The 20,279-nt window shown below is 41.5% G+C and overlaps 1 protein-coding gene across 1 annotated transcript in view; it reads right to left on the reverse strand.

The window, feature by feature from the left end:
* Positions 1 to 20,279, reverse strand: part of LOC311083222 (beta-1,4 N-acetylgalactosaminyltransferase 1-like) — a 45,417-nt gene that overhangs the window by 13,119 nt on the left and 12,019 nt on the right. The window contains exons 2-9 of the mRNA XM_084114601.1: positions 8,555 to 8,686; positions 8,401 to 8,439; positions 8,128 to 8,265; positions 7,939 to 8,045; positions 7,630 to 7,667; positions 7,211 to 7,391; positions 7,000 to 7,086; positions 6,721 to 6,902 (exon numbers count right to left, since the gene is read on the reverse strand). Of these exons, the coding sequence (XP_083970727.1) occupies positions 6,721 to 6,902; positions 7,000 to 7,086; positions 7,211 to 7,391; positions 7,630 to 7,667; positions 7,939 to 8,045; positions 8,128 to 8,265; positions 8,401 to 8,439; positions 8,555 to 8,673 (891 nt within the window). The 5' untranslated portion in view covers positions 8,674 to 8,686. The remainder of the gene's footprint in view (positions 1 to 6,720; positions 6,903 to 6,999; positions 7,087 to 7,210; positions 7,392 to 7,629; positions 7,668 to 7,938; positions 8,046 to 8,127; positions 8,266 to 8,400; positions 8,440 to 8,554; positions 8,687 to 20,279) is intronic.

The following is a 20,279-nucleotide window of genomic DNA, read 5'->3' on the forward strand; positions in this document are numbered from 1 at the left end:
TAAAGAGAAATTCTGGGTTTAGCTCAGCAGGCACCCACAAAAAGCCATTTTAAACTGCCTAATTTTCTTTGAAAAGGCCAAATTCAAGATTTTAGTGAGGCACCTATACCATGGAAGTGAATGAGGCCAATTTTTGGTGTATTTAAAAGCCAAAATGTGATGCTTACAAAATAATTGTATAAAAGTCTCTGCTGTTAAAAATTGTGTTCCCTTTCAGTCGCTCACGTTCGACGTAACGTCAACGTGACGACGTAATTGGGATCACTTCAGGGAGCCCTATCATCTTCAAGTGTCTACAGAACGAGCCAATAAACGTTGGCTTGCGTGAAACGCGTCACGCGCCCCGCCCTGCAGCGCGGGTATAAACAGGAAGCGGGCGCACGCACACATTGTCTTTCACTTCGGAGCTGAGCTTCTGGTTGACTCAGAATTCTACAAAGACTGCCAAATAAAACTCTAAGAAGTCTCTCGTCCTGTGTTGGTGTGACGGCGCGATCAGTGGTGGCCGCGAGCATTGCAGCTCACAACTACTGTTTTCACAGCACTATTGTATGTGTGTGAGTGTCGGTTCGGTGGGCGTTTCCCCTGTGTTAAATACACAACGCAGCTACCCCTGGGTGCCTCAGCACAAAGAGAGTTTTTCCTGTGTTTTTTATTTTTTTCTAAAAGAGCAACACAAGCGTGACCCTGCGTCCTTTTCAGGTTGTCATTCCGCTTGTGCGTTTCTGGATGCCGTCGTTCCCTGGCGCCAGCAGATGGCCACAGTAGTTGTCTCTCGTATTTGGGCATTCGGCACGCTGAGGCAGCTTTTGTGGATAGTTCATGTTCCCGTTGCGGGAATATGACTATCACAGCGCTGAGATCAAGACTCGCCTTCCTAAAGGGAGGTGCAGTCCCCTCGCCTACGCCCCGATCTAGCGTCTATTCTGCCCCGCAGAATAGACCTACTTCTGTGCATGACCAGGGTGATCTGAGGATTACCTTGAGGGCTTCCCCGCCGAGACAACCTCCACGGGCCCCTCACGCCTCACAAGCGCTGCTGCCATCGGAGCCCCTTGGTGAACGTCTTGGTCCTCCTCCTGGAAGACCAACCGTTTCCTTTGGGGCTCCAGCTGACGATCAGATGTCCATCGCAGCATCGGAGGGGGAGCTTCAGTCCTCTGGAGATGAAGACTCGGCTGTGTTACCCCCCTCAGGACGTGTAGCGTTGTCCGAGACAGATCCAGAATGGGCGGCTATGCTTTCTCGGTTGGACGATTGGTTTCTCGAGGCGGGCCGCGCTGGTTCTCAGTGCGCCGCCCCGGTACCTTTCTTTCCTGAGGTGCATGAGGAGCTTTCTAGGACGTGGACAGCACCCTATAATGCCAGAAGCCGTCCTAGTGGCCCCTGTCCCCTCACCACCCTCGACGGCGGGGCAGCTAAGGGGTATGTGGATATCCCCCCAGTGGAGCGGGCTGTTGCGATGCAGTTGTGTCCAGCGTCCGCCTCCTCTTGGCGGGGTAATCCACACCTCCCGTCCAAGGCCTGTAAGTTTTCGTCCAGTCTAACGGCGAAGGCTTACAAGGCCTGTAGACAGGCTGCAGGTCAGGTCCACCTGCCTCGGAGGTCCAAAGCACGACCTGAGGGGGGCGAGGAGACTTAATCCGCCTGACCCACTCTCTATACCCTCTTGGGATTTGTATCTGGTCCTTTCGGCACTTCAGAGACCAACCTTTGAGCCCTTGCAATCAGCTGAGTTAAAAATTCTGTCCTGTAAGACAGTTCTCCTGGTTGCATTGGCCTCCATCAAGAGGGTAGGGGACCTGCATGCATTTTCGGTCGACGAATCATGCCTAGAATTCGGCCCGGATAACTCTCACGTGATCCTGAGACCCCAGCCCGGATACATGCCCAAGGTTCCTACCACTCCCTTCCGGGACCAGGTGGTGAACCTGCAAGCGCTGCCTTCGGAGAAGGCAGACCCAGCCCTGGCTTTTCTCTGTCCCGTTTGCGCTCTGCGTCTGTACGTGGACAGAACGCAAAGCCTTAGGACCTCAGATCAGCTCTTCGTCTGTTACGGAGACCAGCAGAAGGGAAAGGCTGTTTCCAAGCAGAGGATGGCCCACTGGATAGTGGATGCCATCGCCTTGACTTACAAAGCCCAAGGCATGCCCTGCCCGCCCGGGTTGAAAGCCCACTCCACTAGGGGTGTCGCTTCTTCTTGGGCGCTGGCACACGGTGCCTCGCTGACAGACATCTGTAGAGCTGCGGGCTGGGCGACACCTAACACGTTCGCTAGGTTTTACAGCCTACGTGTTGAGCCGGTTTCTTCCTGTGTGCTCGCTTCAACCAGCTGGTAACACCGAAGTTCCCGCTCTAGTGTCAGCTTGCTGCGTCACTTCCTTCCATTGGAACGGATACGTGCGCTTCTTGCTCCAGTCGAGTTCCCCACTTAGGCGAACCCTGTGAGTTCCTCCGCACCCCCTCAGCAGTCGGATGTTGTGGAGCGTCTGATGCCAGGCCTAGTGCTCGTTTGCTTGTGTAACTTGTGCTAGGCTGGATTCCATATGTGGTGATCCCTGCGGTGATTCCATATGCGTATTCTTCCACGACCAGCTCCCTGTGGTGAGCCCGTGTCTTTCCCTTGGCAGAGTCTGCTCTGCCGTCACTGTCCGGTGCTGCCTCCCCCTTCTTAGGTGGAGCCACCCCAGTGACATTCCATATGTTGCACTGCCCCTGTCCGGCCAGTCCATATGTGTATTCTCCACATGGTACCTCCCTTCGGGCAGGATGTGGCTTCCGCAGCGTCCCTCTCCTCTGGAAGGCACGCTTTCCCAGTGTTATCCAAGAGTTCCACTGTGTGGGGTATAACGGAACAGCAGTTGAACTCCCTCTACGCAGGTCTTCCGCCCCAGTCAGTTGGGGGTCTGAGAGTCTGCGTAGGGCGCTGGATGTGGCAGCAGCTGTGGCGTTTTCCAAGGGATCCCAATTACGTTGTCACGTCGACGTTACGTTGAACATGAGCGACTGAAAGGGAACGTCTCGGTTACTAATGTAACCCTCGTTCCCTGAAGGAGGGAACGGGAGACGTAACGTCCCGTCGCCACGGTTGCTGACCATCGCTCCTATGGCCGTCACTATCTCGGCTCCTCAGCGAAAAACAATGTGTGCGTGCGCCCGCTTCCTGTTTATACCCGCGCTGCGGGGCGGGGCGCGTAACGCGTTTCACGCACGCCAACATTCATTGGCTTGTTCTGTAGACACTCGAAGATGATAGGGCTCCCTGAAGTGATCCCAATTACGTTGTCACGTCGATGTTACGTCTCCCGTTCCCTCCTTCAGGGAACGAGGGTTACATTAGTAGCCGAGACGTTTTATATCATCTTCAGTCATTTTACAGTATAAGTGTAATATAGGCATTTTCACAGTTGAAACGGGTCGAATGGTTCTAAGAACGGTTAAGAACGGTTCCAGTTTTATTTCCACTTGAGCTTGGTTCGGCATGGTACAATTAAATGGTTGCTGACTGTGCTGGTAGAATGAATGTAAAAAAATAATTCTGTGACTTAGTAAATATTACATAAATATTTAACTTTATTAACTTAATAAAATCTCTGAATATCGTTTACTTGATTGTTTGAGTTAAACAATTGAGTTAATTGACTAAACATCCAACAGTAATTTTATAATTTTAAGTTATTTTCACAAAAATAATTTAGTATTTGACTAACCAATTATGTATTTATAATATACTTAATATATTTGTGAAATTTCTATCAAAATATTTGAGAATGGAGAATTAAACTGATCTGTTTCAAGAAACAGAAATATTAATTAATTCAAATCAATATTATTAATATATTTAACACACTCTTAAGAAATTGAGTAAGTTTACTCAATTAAAACAATGCACCCCTCCCCCACCCTCTGATGTGACTGTTGAGTGAGCGCAGGCTGTTTGAATTCTCTCCAAACCAGAACAGTTCTCTCTTCTCAGCATCACAGAATTGGTGCATTTCCTCTGTGAAATTCAGGTTTGTGTATGTTTTATTTTATATATAACATCATTACTGTGCTTTAAATCGTTTTATTTAATGCAAAACAACATACAGGGGCGTAATGTGACACCTAAACCAGAGTCACACCTGTCTTTTCGCTGAAACGCCTTGTAACGCATTAAATTATAATTAATTTGGAGGATAAAATGTCCTCAGAACTGTGTACGGTTTGTTTATTGGCAGGTTATGGAGTCAGTCGCTCGCAGTATCTTTCGGCTATGAGTGAAACGCAGGACGGCGGTCTGAAGTTAGTTCATCTACAGAGCGCGAGTCCGTCTTCAGCACGAGAACCAGCGCTGATACGGTGGAAATTGGATAACAGACTGGTTGATTACACTTGAATTAGGCTACCTGAATGTTTAAATGTTTCATTTTTACTAATAAAATGTTTGTTAAATGAGTTTAAATGTAGGCAATATTAAAACAATGTATAAATATATAAAACTTAAAATATGCTGTATTGCTGTACTCATCGACAATAAAGGCCAATGTCATGTATACTGGTGGCTGTATGGAATACTATTTTATAAAGGTTTAGAGGAAATAAATAAAAAGTTAATATTACTCATAAATAAAATCAGTTAATATTACTCATAAATATTGTTTTTTAAGTGTTTAAATGTTACATTATTTCTACTCAATTTTATTTGTTGATGTACCAGATACACTGTAAAAAAGAATACATTGATTTTATTAATATCTAATTAATAAAAATGAGGCAACAGATTACAAGCAATATTATTAATTAAATTTAACAAATTAGAATTGAGTAATAATTAATCAAATGAATTCCTTAAAAGTTAACCATTTAAAATGAGTAAAATGTACAAAATATCTTTTATTGCCAACATTGAAGACACCTGGTGTTAACAAGCAGAATCACTGAAGGAGAAAACCATAATTAAAGTCACCATTGTGGAGATCAGTGTGTGTTTTAGTTGGGCTCTTGAACCTTAAATCATTTACTTTAAGTTTTGTTCGGCTGCTGTACATGAGTTATAACAGCCAGATGAACAAATAGAAAAGGTGATCTGATGGTGTTGGTTGTGTTTTAACATAATCATTATTTCACAATCATTAGACCTGAATCACTGAATAGAGTCCAATTTATGAGTTAAGTTAACTTTATTAATTACAGCAGTATAATATTTTTAGCCTTTTCAATGAAATCCAAATGATCAAATCAATAATAAAAAATAAATAATTTTTTTTTTTTTTTTTTTTTTAGGCACAAACACACATCAAGATTTTGTGTATGAATCTCAGCAATGGTGACGAACAGATCACCTCTGAACATAAGCTCATTATTTATTCATGCAGCAATGCATGATGGGAGCCATGAATGAGTTTTGATTGGTGGAACCCAGAATGCACTGCAACATGCTTTATAAATGTCACCATTGTTGAGATTCACAGGCTGATTATTGATGTCTGTGTGTCTCCTTTTTATGTAAGAGAAACTTTTTAGAAATTATTTGCCTTACATTGTAAAAGTTAAAAAAATATTATGCCGTACAAGGCCAGTGCTGCTATAATTAATAAAGTAAACCTAATTCATAAATTGGACTCTATGAGTTCAGTGATTCAGGTCAAATGATTGTGAAATAATGATTATGTTAAAACACAACCAACACCATTACATCACCTTTTCTATTTGTTCATCTGGCTGTTATGACTCATGTACAGCAGCCAAACGAAACTTAAAGTTAATAATTTAAGGTCAAGAGCCAAACTAAAACACACACTGATCTCCACAATGGTGACTTTAATTATGGTTTTCTCCTTCAGTGATTCTGCTTGTTAACACCAGGTGTCTTCAATGTTGGCAATAAAAGATATTTTGTAAATTTTACTCATTTTAAATGGTTAACTTTAAGGAATTCATTTGATTAAATATTACTCAATTCTAATTTGTTAAATTTAATTAATAATATTGCTTGTAATCTGTTGCCTCATTTTTATTAATTAGATATCAATAAAATCAATGTATTCTTTTTTACAGTGTAGAGTTACTCAGATTTACTTTTTTTTTTTTTACTTGCATTTACTCAATTCATACAGTATATTTAATTGATTTCATAGCATTAAAATTTACTAAATTTTTTTGAGTGTAAAAATGTTTCACCAAAAAAAAATTGTAAATCATAGTTAAACTTTTTAGAGTGTAGTTACTTCGCCACTCATGATTGGTCACTTGTCTGTTGCCTGGCTACCAGTTTCTCTGTAGCTGGCTAAGCACACTATTTAAGTGTCATAAAAACACGAATTAATACAATTAATAGAAATTTGGCCCGATGGTGGAAAAGTAGCTATTGGCTATTTGACACGTTTTCCATCTCCATTTGACATTTTTCCCCTCAAACACTGAAACAACCATTTATATAACGTACACCGTTACATGTTTCCATAGCTAGCCAACGTTAGATGTTTCCATAGCTAACCAAAAGCACATGAATATGAGGCATATGAATGGCTGTCGTTTGCTAAGCATCTAGCCCATATCATTCCCTGCAATGTTAACACGCAGAGTTAACGGCGCAAAAGCAGTGCTTGATAACCCTGCTCCAGAGCAGAAAGATTCTCTATCCGGGGTTAAAAGTGGGGTTTAGAATTACGATAACACGGGGTTGAGCGCTGTGTGAAAAGCCCTTATATGTCACTGTGGCCTTAAAAAAGTATTTACCTGTGCAGGAGGCATGATGTAGTGCTCTACGTTGTTGCCAGTCACCTTTTCTGGTGTCAGGCTGTCATCTGCAACAATGATCTTGATTTTGGGGTAAACCTGTCGAATACTGTTGATGAGGATGTTCAGCTCTTCATATCTCAGAAAGGTCTTGGTTGTTATGGTAACCTGTGAGTTAATATCTAAGTTGAGAAAGAAGGGGGAGGGTTATTGACTAGACCAAATCTAGATTTGTGTGTGTATTTATTTTTTGTTATTTTTCTTTTTTTGTGGTCTTACCTGTCCCTGGGTCATACAAAACAGGAACTGATCGTCTCTTGATCACAATGGGAAATATGGCCTCATAGGCCTCAAAAGAAAAATGAACTAAGGAAACAAGGAAACGTGGATTTGGATTTTTTTTTTTTTAAAAAGATAAGTTGAATGTAAATTCAAAACTAAAAAAAAGTAAACTGACTAGACAGCTCACATAGGGCACTGCAGACATTACCCAGATCTTTAGTCTTGACATGGTAGATAGTGCTGGTGTAGGTCACTCTGGACAGCAGATCATTGAGTTGTGTGAGGCTGTTAGATGAGATGCTCAGTTCACTCTGACCCTGTCCATCCACCTGCTCTCCATCCAGAACATCCTCTACTGAGAGCACTCCACTCTTCACACTCAAAGACACCTGTTGCACAAAAGTGGTTGATTAATGGACCTTCTGTGTGATATTTATTAACTGCCTCATTGCTGGACACATCTCCTGCAAATAAAGTAACCAGCTGTCTTGAGTTTGCATTTCAAAAACACACAAAAAAGATTAATTTGGACACTGTTTGCCCTTGCAAAGCAAAATACAAATGAAAAGACCCTCCACCTTTACTGAGGTCATAAAACCAGAACCTCAAAGGACCTCACAAACAAACCTTATATAGTCTTCTTCTTTGTGCATGCAGAGCCAAACCTGTGAAAATGGGCAGTTTGACAATTCAGGTCTCATTAAGAGTAAATAATGACGAATACAGTTCTAAAATTCTTTGAAAGTGCATTCTTACCTGGTCATTACATCTCATCTTCTAATTCAGTTTGAAGATACAGTAAATTACTAATTTTAAAAGAATATCTGCATTTTGCTGCACACATGACATTTAACATCTAACATCCCAAAACAGATTGAGTGTTTTACAGTAAACACATCTGAGATCTGAAACATTACGTGAAGGAAAGAGTTTTACCTGGTATCACTCTTTTTGTAAGAGGTGGCACTTCGAAACCCTGGGTGGGATATTGGAGGGGCGAGTTGGCTTGGGAAAGTATAAGTGAGTCCATCTTTGTCCCCATTCTAAGAAATACAGAATTAGAACTTTTAGAATTAAGCCAAACCAAAATTGATTAAGGGGCAGGAACTGGAATGCACTTTTGACCTGAGCTGGTATTTCTGGTATTCCTCTGACCGACGTCTCTGAAGATCTTCCATTTCATCCACTTCCACATTCTGTGCAAGCATAGCAAATCCATTACAGGAACAAGACGAACGATTTTTACTGGGAAATGGTCCAATGCTGAGGTCATATTTGAAAAAAATGAGGGCAATAATAAGGAAACATTGCACAGATAAGACATTATTTAAAATGATACAGAAGTAATATGTTACAGAGACTAAGTATAGTATTCTGAATAAATAACCAACCACTGACCTTTGTTTAGGAAAGACTCTATATTGGAGGTACCTTTTGCTAAAATGACAAAAAGGTCACCCATGAAAAAGTTTTTCCAATGCCACAAGAGGAAGAACAACCAAATTGAAAACTGACAAACAAATATGACAGCGACACTGTAGTAGGGTCATACCCTAATGGAAACAGTCTGTTTGTGACATCTGTAACATCCAGAAATCCATGTTGTATACTGTAAATACCCAATACCGTAATACTGAGCCCAATCAGGAATAACTTGAGGAGAAAGTTCATTTCTAGAGATTATCTGAAAGGAAGATATGTAAACAGTCAATAGCAGTGAAATGTAATACTTTTAAAATTTAATATAATTTTAAACTGAAAACAAAACAAAATGGTGAAGAACATAATTGCAACTTGTTTTGTACTGACAGATACCTTGCACATTTAAGTTTAAAATGGCCGTGCCCTCTCTTACATTAAAGTGGAAATATTTACCCTTTCATGCATGACTTATGACAACCTCAGACATGATTTTTTTTTCCTTATATGTTTTTATTGCTCGTAGGGCATGAAAGATTTTTCAAAGAGATTTTCAGATATCCACTTGAGTGCGCGCTGATTGCGATTGCGAACAGGTGGACAGGGTGCAGGAATGAAGCAGGGGACCTAACTCATGACAAATATATACCAAAAATATAACACAGCTTCAATTATTGCAAACTCAATTGAGTTTGTTCCCATTTGACCAGCAGACAAAGAACTTCATACAAGTTTAACTTTGCGTGTCTTTGATATAAGGACATGATTCCATCAAAGATCTCTACAACTGGTGAAGGTACAACTCTGTGGAAACCCAACCCCCTACTACGCTCTCCTTCCAGTGTGTTGCAACATACCAGAGTATGTTGATTACCCTTATTAGATGATAATTCTGATTAAGTTCTAAATTGACACATTTCTACCGTAGCTCTCCTCTGAGAATGATGGACATCAAATCAAGTCCCACCCTACATCCCCCTGCTAAACTTTTAAAGAGTGTACGTGTGTCTGTGTGTAATATAGAATTGTACACAGACATATGAATATTTACATATTTAATTGCCCATATTCTAATTGAAGATATGTCATAATAGCAACACTATGAATTAAAATTGAATGATTTCACTCAATTAGCCTTAGGTTAATTTAGAAATTAGAAATTATCTTTTTACTTAAAAAAATAAATAAATACTCAACAAATCTAAAAGCATGGATTTTTCCACAAATCCCTCATTAACAAATAGACAGAAAAAAAGTATTTTAAACATATAGGCATACAATGTCATAATCACTGTTTTCCAGAGACATGAAATTAGATCAATTAATCTCAAAACTGTTTTGGATGACTAAATTTCATGTAGGGTGGATTAGGGTAACCTGGGACACTTTTTGCAATTCTGAATTTTTGTTGCATATTTCACACATGAAGCCAAAATAAGTGAAATCAATAATATTGCTGAATACCTAAATTCTAAGCCAGCTAATTATGAGAACATCTGAATCCTGATATACACTCACCTAAAGGATTATTAGGAACAGCTGTTCAATTTCTCATTAATGCAATTATCTAATCAACCAATCACATGGCAGTTGCTTCAACGCATTTAGGGGTGTGGTCCTAGTCAAGACAATCTCCTGAACTCCAAACTGAATGTCAGAATGGGAAAGAAAGGTGATTTAAGCAATTTTGAGCGTGGCATGGTTGTTGGTGCCAGACGGGCCGGTCTGAGTACTTCACAATCTGCTCAGTTACTGGGATTTTCACGCACAACCATTTCTAGGGTTTACAAAGAATGGTGTGAAAAGGGAAAAACATCCAGTATGCGGCAGTCCTGTGGGCGAAAATGCCTTGTTGATGCTAGAGGTCAGAGAAGAATGGGCCGACTGATTCAAGCTGATAGAAGAGCAACTTTGACTGAAAAAACCACTCGTTACAACCGAGGTATGCAGCAAAGCATTTGTGAAGCCACAACACGCACAACCTTGAGGCGGATGGGCTACAACAGCAGAAGACCCCACCGGGTACCACTCATCTCCACTACAAATAGGAAAAAGAGGCTACAATTTGCACGAGCTCACCAAAATTGGACAGTTGAAGACTGGAAAAATGTTGCCTGGTCTGATGAGTCTCGATTTCTGTTGAGACATTCAGATGGTAGAGTCAGAATTTGGCGTAAACAGAATGAGAACATGGATCCATCATGCCTTGTTACCACTGTGCAGGCTGGTGGTGGTGGTGTAATGGTGTGGGGGATGTTTTCTTGGCACACTTTAGGCCCCTTAGTGCCAATTGGGCATCGTTTAAATGCCACGGCCTACCTGAGCATTGTTTCTGACCATGTCCATCCCTTTATGACCACCATGTACCCATCCTCTGATGGCTACTTCCAGCAGGATAATGCACCATGTCACAAAGCTCGAATCATTTCAAATTGGTTTCTTGAACATGACAATGAGTTCACTGTACTAAAATGGCCCCCACAGTCACCAGATCTCAACCCAATAGAGCATCTTTGGGTTGTGGTGGAACGGGAGCTTCGTGCCCTGGATGTGCATCCCACAAATCTCCATCAACTGCAAGATGCTATCCTATCAATATGGGCCAACATTTCTAAAGAATGCTTTCAGCACCTTGTTGAATCAATGCCACGTAGAATTAAGGCAGTTCGGAAGGCGAAAGGGGGTCAAACACAGTATTAGTATGGTGTTCCTAATAATCCTTTAGGAGAGTGTATATATATACAGTGAGGAAAATAAGTATTTGAACACCCTGCTATTTTGCAAGTTCTCCCACTTAGAAATCATGGAGGGGTCTGAAATTGTCATCGTAGGTGCATGTCCACTGTGAGAGACATAATCTAAAAAAAAAATCCAGAAATCACAATGTATGATTTTTTAACTATTTATTTGTATGATACAGCTGCAAATAAGTATTTGAACACCTGAGAAAATCAATGTTAATATTTGGTACAGTAGCCTTTGTTTGCATTTACAGAGGTCAAACGTTTCCTGTAGTTTTTCACCAGGTTTGCACACACTGCAGGAGGGATTTTGGCCCACTCCTCCACACAGATCTTCTCTAGATCAGTCAGGTTTCTGGGCTGTCGCTGAGAAACACGGAGTTTGAGCTCCCTCCAAAGATTCTCTATTGGGTTTAGGTCTGGAGACTGGCTAGGCCACGCCAGAACCTTGATAAGCTTCTTACAGAGCCACTCCTTGGTTATCCTGGCTGTGTGCTTCGGGTCATTGTCATGTTGGAAGACCCAGCCTCGACCCATCTTCAGTGCTCTAACTGAGGGAAGGAGGTTGTTCCCCAAAATCTCGCAATACATGGCCCCGGTCATCCTCTCCTTAATACAGTGCAGTCGCCCTGTCCCATGTGCAGAAAAACACCCCCAAAGCATGATGCTACCACCCCCATGCTTCACAGTAGGGATGGTGTTCTTGGGATGGTACTCATCATTCTTCTTCCTCCAAACACGTTTAGTGGAATTATGACCAAAAAGTTCTATTTTGGTCTCATCTGACCACATGACTTTCTCCCATGACTCCTCTGGATCATCCAAATGGTCATTGGCAAACTTAAGACGGGCCTTGACATGTGCTGGTTTAAGCAGGGGAACCTTCCGTGCCATGCATGATTTCAAACCATGACGTCTTAGTGTATTACCAACAGTAACCTTGGAAACTGTGGTCCCAGCTCTTTTCAGGTCATTGACCAGCTCCTCCCGTGTAGTTCTGGGCTGATTTCTCACCTTTCTTAGGATCATTGAGACCCCACGAGGTGAGATCTTGCATGGAGCCCCAGTCAGTCATGTTTAGCTTCTTCCATTTTCTAATGATTGCTCCAACAGTGGACCTTTTTTCACCAAGCTGCTTGGCAATTTCCCCGTAGCCCTTTCCAGCCTTGTGGAGGTGTACAATTTTGTCTCTAGTGTCTTTGGACAGCTCTTTGGTCTTGGCCATGTTAGTAGTTGGATTCTTACTGATTGTATGGGGTGGACAGGTGTCTTTATGCAGCTAACGACCTCAAACAGGTGCATCTAATTTAGGATAATAAATGGAGTGGAGGTGGACATTTTAAAGGCAGACTAACAGGTCTTTGAGGGTCAGAATTCTAGCTGATAGACAGGTGTTCAAATACTTATTTGCAGCTGTATCATACAAATAAATAGTTAAAAAATCATATATTGTGATTTCTGGATTTTTTTTTTTAGATTATGTCTCTCACAGTGGGCATGCACCTACGATGACAATTTCAGACCCCTCCATGATTTCCAAGTGGGAGAACTTGCAAAATAGCAGGGTGTTCAAATACTTATTTTCCTCACTGTATATATAAAAAAAAAAAATGCTGCATTATAAGCCCAAAAATTTAACAAATACATGTATAACATATGACTGTACCACATTAGTCAAAACATGCTATCCCACTTTCGAAAACAACCTTTTCTAAAGTGGGACGACAACAATTGCTTCAAGCAGAAAATAATCTAGCACATTTTCACAATATTTTTGCAACGTTTGTTGTACAAATTGAAAACAGTTTAGAACATTGTGTTATTCATAAGATATCTATATCCTAACATTAATTTAGTCTAAATCCTAGGTCACTAACCTTTTATTTTATTAGCTTTTTTTTTAGCAATTGGTTGTATTAAATGTAGCCTAAAAAATTATATAGCTCTATAGCGAAAAAGAAGCACCAAATAAATTCACATTCACAGTCGCAACCTAGCCTACGGTTGTGCCCATGGAAAAATAGGAGATATTCTCCATTGATTTTAACCAATAAAAATCGATTGGAGATTTCAGACACGATTATCTTCACCTTTTTATAGTTTATTTGAGGCCGTTTCTATTGCGTTATTTTAAAGACAAATGTCGAGAGCGCATCCAAGTAGCCTAAGCTAATGCGCGAACACAAATCTCTCAACTCGCAGGCTGATTTTCTACAATGTCGCACTCGAATTGGATATCCATTTTATGGACTTAATGTCCATTTTTAGCCTTTACACATCAGCTTGGATACTTGCATGGTTAAAAAAATGCTTATTTCAAGACGCTGACGCCACATCAGATCGTCACGTGATTCACCCATTCAGTAAGACGCTCAAAAGTACAAGACGTTCGGATAGACGCTCAGTTTGACATTCAGTCCGTCAGTCGGATGTTTAATTTAGGCACGAGGTGTGCGCCATAAATGCGGACAACGACGGAGAAGTATAAATGAAAACCAACGCGTTACCCATGCATCATTATGCATGTAAGAACTCATTTTCGCATATTAGTCAGCTACAAATATGGCTTGACCCCAAAAAAATTCTAACAAAAGGTTTCTCAGTGGTTTACAGTAGTATCAGATGTACTTAAAAACATACTAAAAGTTTACCAAAGTTTAACTCCAAGAAAGGCCCCATTTTCAAAATGGCGGCCATCAGGTCCTCAAATGACCATTACTCCTTTGTATTCCTCCTAGACCAGGAATACTGGTGCCTGATACATGTTTGGGCCATGTAATATTATATATTACAAGTACAATTATATATTAAAGCAATTGGTTACAAGCATATTTATGCGAAAAATGAGTACAATTTCCCTTAAGTACTTGCATATTTCTCCTTTCTCATATCGTTTTGCCTAGTGTTGGTGGTTTCTGTTGTTCATAACCATTCTTTTGATTCCAATAAAGAATAAATTAATTAGAACTGTGTGGTACTGTAAAATTAGTCAAAACAGGGCTGCCACGTGAAGGCATGTGCTTATTGTCTGAACCCGTATAGAATCACGCCAATTCATTGGCTGATGGTGCGGGCGCCTCTTCAGTGGCGCTACGTCTTATACAATGAACGCGCCATCTGCTCCTCAGATTTTCCACAGATGAAGAAGAAGCTCCTTCGGCAGCAAGAGGAGCTTGGCAGTGAACGCAGTGTCTCGTTCCCTGTTCAGAGAACATGGGTTACAAGAGTAACCCGAAACATTCTCTTTCATAGGTTCACTCGACGCTGCATAGCGATGACGCAATGGGAACGATATACCACACACGCCAAGCTAAGCGCTGCCAGATCTGGCCCAACAAGGAACTTTCCTATAACTTTTTTTTTTGCCAGACCAGACTCAACTAGGACCTAGGCGACGAGTTCATACAGAAAGAACCCGGGAACCAGGGGCCGCATCTTAATCCAAGTTATAAAATCTAATAAAAATGTGCAGAGAGGACCAACCTGCTGCCACACAAATATCCTCTAAAGGAACTCCCTTGAAAAGAGCCTGGGAGGCTTTAACGCCCAGAGGTGAAGGAAGCTTCCGCACCTCATAAGCCAGGGAAATTGCGTCTCACCCAGTGAGAGATCCTGTGTGTAGAGGTGGCGAGCCCTCGGCGGCCAGCCCCAAAGCATAAGAACAACTGAGACGACTTGCGCCACTTGCCAGAGCGGTCCACGTATGCCTTTAAAGCCAAAACAGGGCAAAGCAAATTATGCTTCTCCTCCTCAGCAGAGGAAAAAGGAGGGGGACAGAAAGAGTGAAGCATGACCACTTGAGAGCGGAATGATGTGGACAAAACTTTGGGGACATAACCAGGTCTAGGCAGTAGAAAAAACCTTCACAAGACCTGGGCAAACTCCATACAAGGCTCACTCACAGAAAGAGTCTGCCGTACACCAAGACTCAAAAAGCTTCCACTTAGAGAAATACAGCCATCTAGTAGAAGGCGCACAAGCATTATCAGTGGTCTCCCAAACATCAGCGGGAAGACCAGACGCCACTGTCGCTAGCGATTGCCTCTTATCGGCCACACCCACTGCCTCCATATCTTGGGTCAAAGATGCCAAATCCTGCCCTGGAGCTGAGACATCAGATCTCTCCTGATAGGAATCTGCCAAGGGGACCCCTCCACCAGGGAGCTCAGTTCCAAGAACCACGTCTGGGATGGCCAGAATTGGGCTATTGTCTGCTGCATTGTTCAGGTCCCCTGGAACGTCACCCATTTGACCCCCTGAAGTAAAAAGGGGGAGTCTTTCCACCTCCAAAGAGCGCAAAGGCAACTGTGCAACACTCTCAGCAGGTGGAAGGCAGACCAAGAAGGGCAGATGCCCCTGAGTTTCATCCACCACAGGAATGGTCTCATATGAAGGAGACCCAAGGGCAGCACAGGAGAGGCTGCTGCCATGAGCCCCAGAAGCCTGTGACATATGCCCACCGCTACATGATGGCCGAGCCTGAAACGGGCCAAGCACGCACAGAGACTGGAAACTCGAGCAGGGGCCAGACGGGCCTGCATCGAGAGAGAATCGAGTTAGACACCCAGGAAAGTGGTCTGCTGAGTTAAGACTAGGGCTGCACGATTTGGGGAAAATGTCATATTGCGATAATTGAGGTCAATATTGCGATTGCGATATGCGATATAATAAACAAATGGTTTCATGAGTCAACTTGCTTGGTTCTCAAGGAAAATGCACACACAGATTAGTGATAATCTGCCTAAAGAAAAAAGTTCTTTAGTCAAGAGCAGTGAGTGTTTTTCTCTGTTCCCTTTGTTCTTTGATTAACTTTAGGGACAGATATAATTAGTGGCTACTGTGTACTGTCCCTTTAAGACCAGCCGCTGCTGTCAGAGACGCGGATCTCACACGCGCCTCATTCTCTCACGAGTCATCACAACTCTTCACGTTCATCATAAGACTACTCTTATGTTATGAAGATACTCAACAAAAAGACATTTTGGCATAATTGTGTGTGTTATTGTTCGTTCAAGCTCGAAAGAGAACTGTATTCTGGCATGCTGTTTTGTGCGCACGCACGATATTAGCGCGAGTCTTTCTGTGTGTGTCAGTCAGGACATTCACAGGCAGCGCGTTCTTTTTTGTGTTATCGCGCATGAATGGTTTAAAAGCATTTGCATGAATAAGAGCGGGATCATGTAACACTAGCCAAAGGATGCCAAAAATTAACAGATGCTGCGTTAATTGCGTTAACAGCACTAATTTGTTTATTCAATATAAAATCGCAGCATGTTTCGTCATATAATCGCGTAGGCTTGACATCGCGATTGCGATTGCGATATGATTAATCGTGCAGCACTAGTTAAGACACTCTTCTGAGCATTCAACCTGAGACCAAGAGACCGGAGGTGGTGGAGAAGGACGTCCCTGTGACGACACACCAACTCTCTGGAATGAGCCAGTCATCTAGATAATTTAGCACACAGATGCCCTGGAGCCTCAAGGGGTCCAGAGCTGCATCCATGCACTTAGAGAATGTCCACGGAGCCAGAGCTAGACCAAATGGAAGGACCCGATACTGATACGCCTTTCCCCCAAAGGCGAACCGGAGGAACTTCCTGTGCCGTGGAATGACCTGGATGTGGAAATAGGCGTCCTTCAGGTCCATGGTGACGAACCAGTCCCCTGTTCGAATCTGCGCCAGGATAGTTTTCAATGTCAGCATCTTGAACTTCCCTTGCAGGCCAGAAAATTGCAGGCGACGCAGGTCCAATATGGGGAGCAGACCCACGTCCTTCTTTGGGACGAGGAAGTAGTGGCTGAAGAAACCGTGGTTCAAGTCTGAAGGTTTACCTGAATTTTACTAAACCTGAGGTTTAGTATAATACCACCTTTATACTCAAAAACATCTATAGAGGATGCATTACATCCCACCAGCTGGCCTTCGGGGAGAAATGTGAGACCGTATAAGGATGTAGAAAGGATGGCACACTCGCAGAAGCACTTTGTGCAAGGTGGAATTTATTTACAGTGCCAATAAGAAGACAGTCCACAGTGAAGTATGTATACAGGTGCACACAAAAAGAAAAGAAAAACCCTAAAAAGTACAAAATAAAATAAAATAAAGACGAAAACTCTTTAAAAAAAAAAAACGTATCCACAGTACACTAGTGATGTTACATTTGACACTGAAGCTTCAAAGCGCGTATCAAGTATGCAGCTCAATTTCTCATGAAGCTCCGTGCCGGAGCACGTATTGTTTTCAGAGAAACGCGTAATCAACGAAAAATGAACTCGCTTTCTTTCCAGTCACGTGAATGCTTCACTTTGCGTGTCAGAATGTTTGAACCCAGACCACTACTCTACAGGTTTTTGGAAGTTTAAGTCCATTTACTAAAATTTTTTTTTAAAATATATATAATTAAGCCTACAGCCTATGTTACATGATCATATATTCTGACATATAAACAGCATAGAAAGCATAAAATAATTAGACCAACATTTACTTGCATCAAGCATTTTGGTATTTTTATTTCTGTATAGTAGTAATGTAATTGTTACATTTATTTTATTGCCACACTTTAATATGTGAATTATATTATCAGAAAACTGAACATTTAGCGTTGTCAGGCTTTTATTTGTGCTTAATGGATAAAACAACGGCGCTGCGCACTCAGCTGCTCATAAACATGGCTGCTATAAATTTGACCTGCCACAAGATGGCGCTGTTTTCGACACTCTTGATGCTTCAAATCTTTTCCCGAAACATTCAGGGGAAAGCCTCAGTGCTTCATGAGGCTTCATTTGCCCATCCCTACAGTACACAAAGGTTTGGTTTGCTTGAGGCACCGCAGTTGCACTCTCACTTCCGACTTGGTTAACAAGTCCTGACTTCAGGTTTGGCCTTGGCTTAAATAGGCCAAACCCCGCCCCTTTTTGAGCCACACCAATTCCAGGAACATATAACAGTTAATACACATACAAATACTTCATCTATTTGATTATACATAATAATCAATTCCCAATATATACATATTAATAATAAACACATAATTCATTCACACATAATACACTTAACACATAATTTTTCCATTTGAATACACACATGAACACCTATTCACACTAGATAATGGTTTCGTCAGCTTCCGGTTTCGATGCGCCGGCACGACCCGGCCGTGACGTCATAAGCGGCCGCCGCTCGATCGTTCAGTTTGGCCGGTGTGGTGAACAAATGAGTCCTATCAGAGCCCATCTACGGAGAGCCTTGGCACTTCCTATTAGCCCCATTGTATTGATCTTGGTTGCAGTTCCATTAGAATTCCACTGGAGGTGATCGCGGACGAGTGCAGACTGAATGGGAGTCTATGGAGCTAGACGGCTAAATGTATCTCTTTCTCAAGCCAAGTCAAGTCAAGTTTATTTATATAGCGCTTTTCACAATACAGATTGTATCAAAGCAACTTCACAGTATTAAATTAAAATAATACATCAATGCTTGTTTCTAGTGGAAAATGTCCACGTTTGGTAATGCTGATCAATAGTATTGTTGATTGATTAATTAAATTAAATATCCCAAATATCCCCAACTGAGCAAGCCAAAGGCAACAGTGGCAAGGAACCGAAAAACTCCATCAGGTGACCTAATGGAGAAAAAAAAAACCTTGGGAGAACCCAGGCTCAGTCGGGGGCCAGTTCTCCTCTGGCGTTTATGAACTAGAGGTTGGATTTAACTGTAAGATTAAAAGTATTATATGAATGGCTGGCTGAAAAGATGCGTCTTTAATCTAGTTTTAAACTGGGAGAGCAAGTCTGAGCAACAAACAGTATCAGGAAGACTATTCCAGAGTTTTGGAGCTAAATGTGAAAATGCTCTCCCTCCTTTGGTGGATCTGGATATCCTAGGTATGACCAAAAGCCTAGAATTTAGTGATCTTAAAGAGCGCGATGGATTATAGGGCGATAGAAGATCCGTTAAATAGACTGGAGCTAAACCGTTTAGGGCTTTATAAGTCAGTAGCAATACCTTGTAATTAATACGGAACTTTATAGGTAACTAATGTAGTGATGATAAAATTGGTGTTATATGATCATATTTTCTTGATCTAGTAAGAACTCTAGCGGCGGCATTTTGGACTAACTGTAGCTTGTTTATTGAGGATGCAGGACAACCGGCTAATAAAGCATTACAGTAATCTAGTCTCAAGGTCATGAATGCATGAACTAATTTTTCTGCATCAGAAATTGATAGCATGTTACGTAGCTTAGCAATGTTTCTAAGGTGGAAAAAGGCTGTTCTTGTAACATATGAAATATGATTTTCAAAAGACAGGTTGCAGTCTAGTATAACACCTAGGTATTTTACTGTAGAGGATAAAGTAACAGGACATCGTACTATGTTAAAGTTGTAGTGTGAGAGGTTTTGTGGGCGTTTTTTTAAACCGATGATTAGTACCTCTGTCTTGTCTGGATTTAATAAAAGAAAATTGTGCGTCATCCAATCTTTTATATCTTTAACACACTCTGTCAAATTGGATAATTTAGCGTTTTCATCTGGCCGTGATGAAATATAGATTTGAGTGTCATCAGCATAACAATGGAAACTAATTCCATGTTTCCTTATAATATTTCCAAGTGGCAGCATATATATTGAGAATAACAGAGGGCCTAACACAGATCCCTGCGGCACTCCATAGTTTACTGGAGTTATGATCGATTTTTCTCCATTTAAATAGACAAAATGGTAGCGGTCAGATAAGTATGATCTGAACCAACTTAATGCTTGTCCTTGAACACCAGTATAATTTTGTAGTCGATCTAAGAGTATTGTGTGATCTATAGTATCGAACGCAGCACTAAGATCAAGTAAAACTAGTATTGAGATACAGCCTTGGTCAGATGCTAAAAGTAAGTCATTTGTAATTTTAACGAGCGCAGTTTCAGTGCTATGGTGCGGTCTGAATCCAGACTGAAACTTTTCATAGATGTCATTTTCTTGCAAGAAAGAGCCCAGTTGAGCGGACACCACTTTTTCTAGTATTTTAGACATAAAAGGAAGATTTGAAATGGGTCTATAATTTGCTAGATTATGTGGGTCTAATTGTGGTTTCTTAATGAGAGGTTTTATAACTGCCAGTT

Source organism: Abramis brama (genome assembly GCF_963993115.1).
Source record: "Abramis brama genome assembly, chromosome: 1".
Lineage (NCBI taxonomy): Eukaryota > Metazoa > Chordata > Actinopteri > Cypriniformes > Leuciscidae > Abramis > Abramis brama.